Below are 14484 nucleotides of genomic sequence, written 5' to 3'. Positions count from 1 at the left end.
GTTTGCTTGAAAGAACTAATAATTAAATGGATAAATAAAAGTAGTCAACAAAAAAAACAACCTTAACCGAGAAGCTTCCTTGACTTAATCAAAAAAGGATAATCCCCAAGGAAAAATGACTTGGAAAAGGCCAAAGAAAGACATATTCAAAAATCTAATCCACAAAAAAGGCAATAACTTCTCATATATTTCCTCCGGTGGGAGCCATCGCCAAGTCAGCATCCAACTGTCTTATCAAGCTGGATTTAGCTATACATCCACGTTGGATCCACGCCTGATAGTCACGTGCACGATAGTTGCCTTGGTCCATTTATATCCCTCTGCCTCGTACGTCCTCTTCTATTTTCATTCATTTCCACAAACACAAATGTTGAATGGTAATGGGGATGGAGCTCTGCCGCTGGCGTCCTTGAACCACATCTCCATCGTTTGCAGATCGGTGGAGGCGTCGCTCGACTTCTATCAAAACGTCCTCGGCTTCCGCCCCATCCGCCGCCCGGGCTCCTTCAACTTCGACGGCGCCTGGTGCCCCATCCACTCCCTTTCACCAATCTCACCTCCATATGCCACTCTGTTTTCATGATCGATTCTTTAATTTCTTCATGCTTCAGGCTTTTCAACTACGGTATCGGCGTCCACTTGCTCCGATCTGAAGACCCTGAGAAGCTGCCTAAGAAGAGAGCGATCAACCCCAAGGACAACCACATCTCCTTCCAGGTGAGATATATCTCATCGTCCTCTGTTTTAATTTCTCGGCCGTACTTTAAAATTGATCGTAATGGAGCAGTGCGAGAGCTTGGCGTTGGTGGAGAAAAAGCTGGGGGAGTTGGGGATACCGTACGTCCAGAGCGGCGTGGAGGAAGGCGGAATCTATGTGGACCAGCTCTTCTTCCACGACCCTGACGGCTTCATGATCGAGATCTGTAACTGCGACAGCCTGCCGGTGATCTCTCTATCTGGCGAACCCATCATGGCCTGCAAGAGAGCGGTCACCCTATGTTAGAATAATAGATCATGTTTGTTTCTTAAAAGAAAATATGATAATGATAGTTGAACGCGGAAAAATAAATCGATTGTTATCTTCAGTCATTGAAATTTGAAGAACGTTTGACATCCCTTTTGATGCTTAATGTTTTAGAGTTTTCTAATAACTCCAAGCCTCTTCGTGTTGTTATTTTTCGAAAGATGTGTATATTTAGAAATCCTAAAGCCATTATTTATAAAGAATTATTATCATCATTGAGTGTCCTCGGAGTCATGGTGTCATGTTAGGATATTCAGGTTATCACTAGGACATCCACAGTTTGAACTCTTGCTACGACGTATTTATAGAAAATTTTCCTCTAAATGAGGGCGTAACCAAAGGATGTTGGATTTCTAGGTTGGTCGCTGCATGCGCTTTCCGATTTATCCTGATAACCGGTGGAAAACTTCCGTAGGATCAGACCGATCACCCCTAGAGATAGTTAATGAAATTAACTGAGGTTATTATTTATAATTATCATTGATCCGGTCCGGAAGCTGAGTCAGACGGACCGTCGGGTGAGGTGGCGAGAATGTTGACGAAGTCGCGGCGTCCCGGAGGGGGTGTGCTGAGATGGCTCCCGTGTTGACCAAGTCTTCAAAAGTCCTCTGGTCAACGCTACCTGCAGCCAGCGACCGGGTTGACCCGACCCCCGGTATCCCGATGCTCGAGGCAGATCCAACGAATATATGAGTACAAGACTAAGCCGTGAAATGATGAAAATGCATACGAAATATGAACGAGGAACGTACCCTGGCCCAGGGGGGCGCCCTCGGATGGGACGCGGCTCGAGTTGTCGCGACCCGGAAGAGTGGATGACTCCGATCAGGCTGTAGAGCTGGATCTGACGATGAGGAGCTGGACGCGGCACGGAACCGGGAGATGAGCCGTAGGTCGGGATATAATACCGGCACGCAGACCGGGATGAGAGACCGGTACGCAGACTGGGATAAGAGACCGGTACGCAGACCGGGATAAGAGACCGGCACGCAGACAGGGAAACTAGATCGGCACGCAGGTCGGGATACGGGCTCGCCACGCAGGACGGGATACGGGCTCGGCACGCAGGACGGGATACGGGCTCGGCACGCAGGCCGGGATAACAACAAAAGCAGAATACGATCAAATCAGTGATGCCGACCAATAACAATGGCACAAAGGCTGAAACACCACAACACACGAAGCTGGAACGAGATACGGCACGAAGGCCGGCACACAACGAGACGGAATCAGAGCCTGGACGAAATCGGCATAAGGACAGCCGGTACATGGATTGTTGTCGCGCGGGGGCTGTTGGTCCGGGATGCTATATCGCGTGGAGGCGTCGGCAAGCAAGGCCGCGGCGCCCGGTGACTGCCGGCGAACCAAGCTGCTGTGCAGGGAACGGGAGAAAAGGGTGTTCTGTCCCGACGACGATAGGCATCAATGACGAGCAGCCTCGGCGGCGGCGTGCACGAGAGCGAGAAGAGCGGTGGCGGTCTGCCGACGGCGGCGCAACAAAGAGGGGGGGAGCCGGCGGCGGCGCAGCGAGGAGAGGGAGGTCGCTGCCGATGACGCCGAAAGCCTCTTTGGGTTGCGGCAGTGTTCTTCGGTGGCCTCGGCCTTGAGGCACAGTGTGCGCGAGGAGTCGAGGGGATGGCAGATGGAGGTGGACTGCCCGGTGGCTGCGTCGCGAGAGGACAGGTGACCGGCGGCAGTGTGGGTCGCGGGAGAGAGGAAGAAGAAGGTGATGTCGTCATCGCTGTGGGGAGGAAAAAGAGAGTGTCGTCGCTGTGGCCGGCGCTGCGAGGATGGCAGTGAGAGAGAGGGAGAAGCGTGGAGGTGATGGCCGGCGGTGGCGCCGGCGTGGAGGGTGAGAGCATGAGGAAGAAGAAGCTTCTCCCTTCTGTTGGCGGTGGCGGCGTGAAACGAGCCCGAAGCAGCCCCCCTCCCCCCATGCTACAGTAACCCTTAAGACCCCAAAAACCCCTCACCTCTCAAAAGACCAAAACGCCCCTCCCTTTCATCTTAATTTCTCCTATGCCCTCCTCCCAATATCCGTATCAATCATCATTGAGTTAATCAAGATTTATAATCAAAATAAAATGTTTACAATACTCTCCCACTTGACACATGTATTTCATCATTCACTAAAGTGTACACTACGCATGAATCATGGTGCTAAATCATCTAAACTAGAGTATTATCTTACATGTATTATATTGTATCACGTTTATCAACCAATATATCTTAAGGAATAAATCTTATGTTTATTCAAGGTCCAACTTTAGTAATTTTTTTCAAATTAATTAATGTATATACAAATATGAGAAAATATCATAATGGAGTATTATTGATAACCAAATTATTCTAAGGACAAAAATTTCGACGGTGGCATGTCTTTAGTCAAAGGATCAACAATCATCAATTCAATACTAATGTGCTCAATAACCACTGTCTTATCTCTAACACATTCTTTTTTGGCTAGATACTTAATGTCGATATGCTTAGTTCAACTCCCACTTTTATTGTTCTTAGTCATAAAGAAAGCAACCGAATTATCACAATATGTTCTTAATGGCTTAAAAATAGAATCCACAATTCTAAGCCTGAAATGAAACTCTTCATCCAAACACCATGCGAGGTCACCTCAAAATAAGATATAAACTCAGCCTCCATAGTAGAAGTAGCAGTCAACGTCTGCTTTGCATTTTTTCAAGACACAACCCACCGACTAGCATAAAAATATATCCAAAAGTTGATTTTCGTGAATCAATACAGCCGAGGTAGTCTGAATCAGAGTAATCAATCACTTCTAAATTCTCAACTCATCTAAATACAAGCACGTAGTCTTTAGTTTCTTGAAGATATCTCATCGCCTTCTTTGCAGCTTTCCAGTGGTGGATTACTTTGATTTCTTTCCAACATACCAACAGCAAATGCAATGTCAAATCTAGTGCAGACCTGAACATACATCAAGCTTCATATAGCATAAGCATAAGGAATGTTTTTCATTTGTTTTCTTTTAAAATTATTTTTATTGAATTTGTCAACTCTCACAATGGGAGCTATATTTGGTAAATAATTTTTCATCCAAAATCTCTCTAAAACTTTATTAATATAGGTTTCTTGAGACAAACCTAAAATTCCTTGAATCTGTCTTTATATATCTTATTGCCAATGACATAAAAAAAGCATCATCTATATCTTTCATATCAAAGTTCTTAGAGAGAAATTGTTTACCTCATATAGTAAACCCTTATCATTGGTTACAAGTAAAATATCATCTCATAGAGAATCATGAAACAAATTTTTCTCCCACTGACCTTATGATATATATATTGATCCATGACATTTTTCCAAAAAATCAAATGAAGAGATGACATCATGAAATTTCAAATATTATTGACAGGTAGCTTGTTTAAATCCATATATGGATTTCTTGAGCTTACATATCAAGTGATCACCATTACTAAAAAAAACTTTTTGGTTGTTTCATATAAACCTCTTCCTTTAGATCGACATTAAGAAATATAGTTTTTACATTCATTTATTGCAATTCTAAGTTAAAATATACAACCAATGTCATAATAATGTCAATGAAATCTTTTTTAGAGACAGAAGCAAATGTCACTTTGTAGTCGATTCCTTCCCTTTGAGTGAATCCTTTAGCCACGAGTCTTGTTTTATATTTCTCAATGTTACCCAATGAGTCCTTTGTTTTGAAAACTCATTTATATCATATGGTTTTTGCATTATCGAACAACTCGACAAGATCTCAGACTCCATTAGATGCCATATAATTTAATTCTTCATAGCATTATACCAAAACTTTAATTTACTACAACTCATAGCTTGTGAAAATATTTTAAGGTCATTTTCAGATCCAACATTAAAATCCAATTCTTGTAGATACACAACATAATCATTAGGTATTGTTGATTTCCTTTTTCTAGTAAATCTTCTTAAGTTGTCCTCTTGAGGAACTTGTTCAATCGGTTGAGCAATTCCTTATTGTCCTCGTTAGCAATTTGATCGACTACATTATTATCAATATTTTATGAAATCTCCTCAATTTATTGTTTAACACTCATTTGTGCTTGAGGGGTGTGAATGGCAACCCATTGATAACTTGAATAAGATGGTTGATCATTATTGTGATCTTTCTCAAAAATTATGTCTTGAGAATAATCACTCCCACTGTCAAGTCATTCTCAAAAAATTTTATATTTCTTGATTTCACAATTCTAGTGTTATGAGATAGATAATAAAATATGTATTCCTTATCTCCATGATGTGCTCTCGTACACCTTTCACAGTGAGCCTTAATGATGAGAGTTCCATTATTATGGTACTAACAAGGGCCTTGTCTGAAGTTATAAATTATTTATCAATTGACTTAAGTAGGCCCTTGACATTTCCATGCTCCTCAATCAAACCACGAATACCAGTAGAGATTTTGGTCTTTATGAACATTACGCAGAGACGATTAGAGCGCTCTCATTTTTCATAAACGTCAATCTCATCAAGAATGTTAAAATCATTAATAGCAAGTGGTTCATCTTTCTTTATGACATAATCAATGTCCAACCACCCCAAATGAAGGAGAACTCTCCACTTCCAGACTTTATAGTTATTACTCTTGAGTTTGGGGATATCACAATATATATTAGAGAGATTTGAAGATTGTGCTGCATAAATTAAATACATGGTTATTAAAAAAAAAATTGAGGAAAATGTCATGTTTATCAATGTAAATTATGTTTAGAGGAAAAAAAACTAGTGACATAAAATTTACCTATGGGCTAAAGTTTAATTAAATTACATTTTACTATAATTTTATAATAAAACTATCTAATTATATTTTCTTTGACTCCTGTGGATAAGCTAAGAAAATATAATTTGATATTTTATTCTAGTTAATTATATAAATATAGTAAAGATTTTTGTCGGGTAAAATTTGTTATGTTTATATAATTACTTATAATTTATGTTTATTATGTGATCCTAATCCATTTAATGTATAATTTTAAATAATTAAGGATGTTATGATTAAATTTTAATTATTTAAAATTATACTATTTACTAGATCTTATTTTTTTAATTTTTATAAAATAATTATTTAGGAGCACAATTAATATTTTTTAAGAGTGTGAAAAGATTGGTAGGGCAAGACCGCCTAGTGCATTCCTCCTCTCACTCTCTCGTTCTGTCTCTGTCTCTCTTTTGTCTGTCTCTGTGATTTGCATGAAACAGACCCAATGAATGTCGTGTAGGCCAGTTGCCATGTTATTTTCATCCATCAATTAATCAACGTGTTTTGCTTGGCATGCGACTGATTTTCATCATGTTTCCATTATTATGTGTGGCATACATGGTAGCCGTGTAATGATATCTAATAATTAATATTCCAATCATAGAAATAGCCTCTAAAATAAAATTGTATAACTCTCAGCATTAAAAGAAGATTCATACATTGAACTGTCGATGACCGCCACAATGTGATTAATGTGGAATATGGGCACTAAAATGGTTGGAAAGTTTGTCCGTGAAAAGTTTTGATAGTGATGACATTTGGACAGGACAGGGTCGATGTCCTAGCCAGCTAGTGGCATGTGAATATGTGATATGGCATCCTATGTGCTTTGCTTGGCTTTGCTTTGCTTCCTGCGCAGTGGGGGATGCAAGCACATGCAATATATATTGCAATATATATTGTCATGGGCTCTCTTTTCACTTTTATGGTCAAGAGCGGAAATCAAAAATTAAGAAAAAAATTTCATACTGAAAATTTATATTATTTGTTTCATTAAAATTTTTAGATGAAAAATAAATATAATTCATCAACAAATGATTTTAAAATCAAATCGATCATCTTAAAATCAGACGAAAAATAACGAATAGAAAACAAATGATGCATGTACTATTTTTATTTATAAAATTACACTATATATATAAATGACGGATGTACCCTTTTTAACTCATGATGTATGTATAATTTTTCGTTTACAAAATTATGTTGCATGTATCCATCTTTCTCTATCAAGGTAAACAAGCATACAAAGGAAAGAATTTTTTCACTCTTTCTTTTCTCTTCTTCCGAAGATAAATTTTCATCTAGATTTCTTTCCTTTTCTTATCCCTGCTTTAGAGTAAATAGAGCATTGAGACACCATGATGTGCTCTCTTTTCACTTTTAAGGCACCATGAATAATGTCTAGTCTCATAGCTAAAGTCGATGAATTACCATCTTATCAACTGAGGAAAGGGGCCAACTTAGCACGGCCTCTGTCGTGGGCAACGGTGAATCGACCTACATCCGAGGGGTCGTGTTTCGTTCAATTTTTTTTTATTAATATTATTATAGTTTATAATTGAAATTTATTTTTAGGTATATTTTGATTTTTAAATAAAATTTAATTGATTTTCTATATTTAATCAAGGCACGATGCCGATCCATAATAATAACTAATGATCATGCACATGCAACTAAGTGAGCTAGGCCCTTAGAGCATCCACATCAATTACCCTAAATTTAACTTTTACCTTAAATTTTACATTTTACATTAAAAAAACATCTACATCAGCTACCCTACCCATTCCCTAAATATACATTTCATGAATAGTAATTCTTTAAATTTAGGGAATGGATACCATTCCCTAAACATTAAAATACTATTTCTCTCTCCTCCCTCTAATAATAAAAAATTTCTCTCTCCTTTATCTCTCCTCCATCTAATAATAAAGAATATGGAGGAAAGAGAAAAAATAATAAAAAAATAAATATATGATGAATTATAGGGAAGCTGATGTATTATATAGTGAAAAATGAATATCTAAATTTAATAAAATAGTTCTTTTACCTTAAATTTTAGATTTTAGATGAGGATACTGATGTAGATGCTCTTATACCAAGTGGAGGGAGGCATTTGATAGAAGAAGAATTATTTTATAAAAAATAGTGAAGAATTATTTTATAAAAAATAGTTTTAATTTTTGAGTATTGTTCTTATTTTTATATTTTTTAGAGGGGCAAGACTAATATTTTTAGTCTCATAAATTAAGTAAGGTGTACCTGTAATAATACTTTCTAACATAGTTGGCCTAGAATATTTATAGAAGTTTCTCTTACAGTGTTGTAAATTCTAAGATGTGAGACTAAAGAGAACTTTAGATTTTTAATTGATTAATAAGAAATATTCTCAATAATAGATTGTAACTGAATCTCGAACTCTAAATCCCTAATCGATTAATGAGAAAAATTTCTAATAATACACTGCAGCTGAGTCTAAAACTCTAAATCCTTGATTGGTGCATTTATGAAAATTACTAATAAACATTAAAATTATTTTCGGTGTAAAAAAAAAAGGATATTAATATAATTTTATTTTAAGTTTCATCCAAATTAATTAGTAAGAGGACAAATTCTTAATAAAATAATAAGATAATAAGAAAAAAACTCAATTAAATGAGAGGACATTTGCACGAGAAGATGCATTTATCTTCTTTTTATTTGAAAGATATACATCGTTGGAAAAACGAGAAAAGGGAAAGATTTTTTTCTTTTGTGAAACGACTCTATTATTATGTAACGATTCTATATCATAACTTCTCGTCGTGAATCATTATAATTTTAATATAATTTTTTTTAGGTATATTTATTAACTATTTTAAAATTATATATCATTGAATTTTACTTCGTCCCACCAGTTTATGAAACTTTGACTATAGTGTTGTATTACGTAGACTTGGGCTTATACTTGTAGAGCCTTACTTAAAGATAATATAGGGGATGAGAACTGCCAATGACCATGAAGATGTGAATCTCTCCTACGATATCACATCCACTATTCTTATCAGATTTCATGAGAATTTATGAAGCTTTTCTGCACTGTGAATAACTTGCCTGATAAAAACCCATTTGCTTCATTTTCTTTTGTTTCCATCATGTGAAACATGCATTGTGAAAGGGAAAAAAAAATTCATCCATCCTCTTGCCAGTTAGCGGTGGGATACTGGATGAACCTTATCATTTTTTTTACTACAGTGCAAGGTGAAAGGAAGTTTCTCAGGTATCTTCAGTTGGTTTTTCATTGAGTTACAATTGGCTCTTTAATATGAGCATTAAATTAGTAAATCAAGACCTCCATCTTATTCTTATTGGTATATCAGTTTATTTATTTTTGTTTCTTTAATATGAGCATTAAATTGCCTATCTAAGTTTGATTTATTGTCCATAATTGTTCCAAAATACCTAAATCATTTTTTCTATATTATTCTCTAAACAATTTTCAATTTTATCTTTTTTTAACCTTTTATAATTTCTTTTATTATTTAAAAGGTTGGATTATTTATTTTTGACCTTTTTCAGCACTCAATTTTTTTTTTTTTGGGTTTAAACAGTCAAAAATGGCCTCTTTTATGATAAAGACCTCCATCTTATTCTTATTGGTATATCAGTTTATTTATTTTTGTTTCTTTAATATGAACATTAAATTGCCTATCTAAGTTTGATTTATTGTCCATAATTGTTCCAAAGTACCTAAATCATTTTTTCTATATTATTCTCTAAACAATTTTCAATTTTATCTTTTTTTAACCTTTTATAATTTCTTTTATTATTTAAAAGGTTGGATGATTATTTATTTTTGACCTTTTTCAGCACTCAATTTTTTTTTTTTGGGTTTAAACAGTCAAAAATGGCCTCTTTTATGATTAAGTTAAAATTTTTTTGCTTTCATTGAGATTTGAACTCAAGACCTCCCGCTTACTAAACGGGTGCTCTAACCAACTGAGCTATGAAAGCCTTAACATACTTTTCCTTATTTTTATAAAGATATTAATATTTTTGATGAGTTAATAAATTCTGTCCTTAGGAAATGCAAGTAGGAACGTTTCCCATATGAATTTCAGTTAAGTCCGTTAGAAGTTTTTCTTTTAGGTCAATTGTGATGGCTATATAACACATTTTATCGAGTGATGATAACTAAAATGTCTTGCACATGTCTCTTGGAATAAAGCTTGCTTGGGATGGTGAGATTAAATCACCGACAGAGGTGATTAATTAGTTACATTATGATTTTTACAAAAAGTCTCGCAATGATTAAAATGTTTAATTAAGATAGAAGTGATGTGGCGGAGACCGGAAGGATCAAGTGGCAGGCCTAAAGAATCATGATCAGTTCAAGATGAACTCGAGTCCCGCCAGACAAGTTCTTCCAAGTCCAATTGCAGTCAACTTGGTCAATGCACTCTGGTCGAGTTAACTCATGACTGAACTCCGGTCGAGTCAATTGATTTATGATTGAACTTGTGTCAGGTAAGCTGACTCATGATCGAACTCAACCCAAGTTAGCCCAGTCAACCAAAACAGAGACGCGACACAAAAGTTACAATAATCACTATAAAAAACTATTCTTTAGGCTATGTTTACTTGGGAGAGTGGAAAGCAAAATTAAGGAAAAGTTTTCACAGTGGAAAAGTTTCCGTCGTTTACTTCATTATAATTTTCCGAAGGAAAAGTAACGCAATCCATCCGCGGATAATTTTTGAGCCAAAATCGATCACCTCAAAATCGGACGGAAAGCAGCGGATGGAAAAAAAATGACGCATGTACCCCTTTTGCATTCACAAAATTACACCATATACCAAAAAAAATGACGCATGTAGCCTTTTTAACTCATAAAATTACACTATGTACCCAAAAAAATGACGCATGCACCCTTTTTGATTTACAAAATTAATCATAAGTATTCATCTTCCTCTATCAAGGTAAACAAGTGTGCAAAGGAAAAGATTTCTTCATCATTTCTTTTCTCTTCCTCCAAAGATAACTTTCCATAATTGATTCCTTTCCTTTCCTCATCCACACTCTTGAGTAAACATAGCCTTAGTGACGAGATTATCCGTTGCTAACCAGTCGTTAATTGAACATAGTGATTGATTATCAATCGATTATTGCATGTCGTCGTTGTGAAATTGGTCATTAACACCATTTAACGATAGAATAAAATAATACATCGCTAATTAGTTTACGAAATTAAATTCCGTCTCTAAATTTAACGACGGGATTAAATCACCCATCACTAATTTTAGCGATGGATTTGAATAGTCCGTCGCTTAAATACAAACATTAGTTTAATATTATAACATGGCTAAACTTAGCGATGGAATAATAAAATACTATCGCTAATTACAGACAAACTAATTAAATACTATTACTAATTAGAGATGAATAAATAAATGACGTTTGCTAATTATCATGACATTTTTAATTTACATATACAAAAATGACAATAAAATTTAAAATTTTGTCGTTATTTAGCGACAGAATTTAAAAGTTCATCTCTAAATAGAGACAGAATTTTAAATTCCATCGCTACCTAGAGACAGAATATTAAATATTCGTCGTTAATTATCGTAACCTTTTAAAGTTCATATATAAATATGAATATTAAAATTACGTCACAAAATGGCTATGGAATTTTAATATTTTGTTGTTAATTATCAATTTTTTCAACAGTAGCAACGGCATGTTTTTACATTTTTCCAAAACTCAATCTAAGCAAGTATCAAATTAATCCAACAACAAAATAAAAATAAATATCCAGGCAAATCTAAGCAAGTATCAAATTAATCCAACAACAAAATAAAAATAAATATCTAGACATATCAAATAAATGTATTGAATCTAATAATATGAAATAGAACACATCCTATTGAAGACAATCCATTCCAAAACTAGGTAGTAGTATTTAATCCAAAATATAATATGATAGATTATTAATAAAACAAGGAACAAATTAATGATACATCATTAGAATTATGACTAGCATATTGAATTTAATAATATGAATCATTTGGATAAAAAAGTATTTTACACACATGAATACTAATTTGGATATGGTGATGTATAAAGTAGATCTATAATATTTCTAAATAGATATAATACAATTAGAGATGCATCTAATATGAAAATTAATAGATATATTTTGAATGTTTCATAAGTGATAAATAAATAAAAAAGTAAAATGTCAACATACCTCTGAGTCATCTACTGATCAGTATAATCCTGAGGGTCATGAGTTTATTGAGAGTCAAAATGTTGTGGCATTTGACTCATCCGAGCCATGAATTCTAGCATTTCATATCCAATTTCCTTAAGATGCATTCAGGATTGTCGCTCCTCTTGAAAATCTCTCTCCAATGTCAAGAGTTGATTCTTCAATCTTAGTTTTCTTGCTCTAATGCATCTACTCTAGTAGATGATCCGAATCCGCTAGATGATTTGTTGGGACAACCTTGGCCCTAGGAGCCATCACCCGATTATATACGACTCTCGCTTGGGATCCAAAACCATAGAGGGTGGAGGTCTTTTTCCTTCCACCGAGCTCATCATAATAAATTTCATTTATTTGGTTTGTGGATAGAGTCTGTGCCCCATCTCCCTCTGTACTAGGCTGAGACGCCTGTGCAAACCTAGCAGTCATTTCTTCTTATTTAGATTTAAAAAATATTCTTACCAGATATTTATTAAAAAAAGGTAATCATTGTTAGCAGTTAAAGATATTCAAATTTATATTCTTATGTTTATTGCTGATGATCGACGATCGATAAATGTGACCTCCTTTGACTCGTGTGTCTTGGCAAAATAATATGAGTAGAAAGATGCTATTTCTTTAATCAAATAGGAAGTATATATTGACCCCTCAACTCTTACTTTATTATGAACATTATTCTTTAATTTCTTCAAAATCCATTCAAATGGATATATCAATCTGTACTGCATAGGAGTCGCTAGTTGTGCCTCATAAGATAGGTGAACTGGTAGGTGTTCTATGGAATTAAAAAAATTAGGTGGAAAAATATGCTCAAACTTACATAGTATGAGAGAAATGTCTATTTCTAGCTTAAGCATATTAGCCATCATAATGCACTTCGCTGTCAAATCTTTGAAAAATAGTCTCAATTCAATAAGCACTTGCCAAACATTTTGAGAAAGTCATGGAAAGCTACTGGAATAAGTTTTTACATGAATACATGACAGTTATAATTTTTCATTCCAAACATCTTTAACTTGTTCATATCCACGCATCGAGCCATATTCGAGATATATCTATTTGGAAATTTGATTTCTTTCAACTAACTATATAAAGCTTGCTTACTATCTTTGTCAAATGTATAACAAGCCTTTGAAAATATTTTGGTTATTTTTTCTTGATGCAACTCTGGTCTATTGACTAGTTTTTTTTTTTAATTTCTCACATGATTTTATAGTGTCTTTAGTTCTTTTATGCACATTCATCACAGTGTTGAAGATATTATTGAAAAAAATTTTCTTAACATACATCGCATTTAAATTATGGTGAATGAGTAGATACTTCTAATATGACAACTCCTAGAAAATGTTTCTTTTCTTCTAACGACACTTGCACTGCATAACAATATATTTATTTATCTAATCAGAATTAGACTAAGATACTGGTAAGAATCCATAGTTATTTATTTGGTCAATAATTTCTTCACTTGATTTGATTGTTGGTGGAAGTTTTCTAACTACAACATTCTTAATGAAAATTTTCTTATTTTGCTTGAAAGGGTATTCAACTGGTAAAAATTTATGGTGATTATCAAACTAAGATAACTTCCCACTACAGGGAAATGAAAATGCATCTGACTCTGTCATGCAATGTGGGTATGCTAATTTACCAATCGTGTTATATCTCGATAACATTGAGTATGCTGAAAAATCACTGACAGTCCATTATAAGGTAGCATGCAATGTAAAATTAGTTTTACTTAAAATATCATAAGTCTCTGAGCCTACATTGCATAATTCATTCAGTTCGACAATCAGTGGTTATAAGAAAACATATATGTTCTCTTTCAGATTTGTTGGCCTTCGAATAAGTATAGTAAGAAACATGAATTTATCTTTCATGCAAGCGATAAATTGTACAATGTTAATATAATGGGCTAAGATGAATATTGTTGTCCTGACTGATTAAATAGTTGAAATCCATCTGTAGAAAATCTTAGTCTCACATTACGTAGTTCTATTGCAAAGGAGAGAAATGTTATTTCAAGATGTTTCTATGCAAAGGAGTTACAAGCATGACACATTATGCCTCCTTGATGTGCATGTTCATGATACCAGCTCATGTGTCTTACTGTTATAGCAAATGCATACAAGTGGTGAAGTCTAGCAGTTAACGGGAAGTAATACATAACTTTCCATGCAATCTTTTTCTTCTTCCCTAGTATGCAACTATAATACTTATGACAAGGGTGAGTACACATCTTGTATTCAATCAGTTCACTATCCGCATTCCAAAATATCATACAGTTGTTTATGTAATAATCAATATTCTCTATAGGTAAACCTAAACCCTTCACTAATTTCTTTGTATTGTAGAAGCTATCTGTCATTAGATGATCAACAGGGAGCAACTCTGACATTAATTAACAAATATTATCATAAT

General features: G+C 34.8%; 1 protein-coding gene and 1 non-coding gene across 2 annotated transcripts; one reads left to right on the top strand and one right to left on the bottom strand.

Annotated features, from left to right (window-relative positions):
* The first annotated feature begins 331 nt into the window (after positions 1-331).
* Positions 332-1130, top strand: LOC122011687. Its single transcript, XM_042568058.1, has 3 exons — positions 332-525; positions 612-717; positions 788-1130. The coding sequence occupies exons 1-3, from the start codon at positions 368-370 to the stop codon at positions 1001-1003; spliced, it is 480 nt and encodes a 159-aa protein (XP_042423992.1). The 5' UTR covers positions 332-367; the 3' UTR covers positions 1004-1130.
* Positions 1131-9735: 8605 nt separating this feature from the next.
* Positions 9736-9809, bottom strand: TRNAT-AGU. The gene has a single exon. It is a non-coding gene; the product is annotated as a tRNA-Thr (tRNA).
* Between the last annotated feature and the right edge of the window lie 4675 nt (positions 9810-14484).

Source organism: Zingiber officinale, chromosome 8A, assembly GCF_018446385.1.
Source record: "Zingiber officinale cultivar Zhangliang chromosome 8A, Zo_v1.1, whole genome shotgun sequence".
NCBI classification, from domain to species: Eukaryota; Viridiplantae; Streptophyta; class Magnoliopsida; order Zingiberales; family Zingiberaceae; genus Zingiber; species Zingiber officinale.
This window is presented reverse-complemented; position numbering and strand designations above follow the sequence as displayed.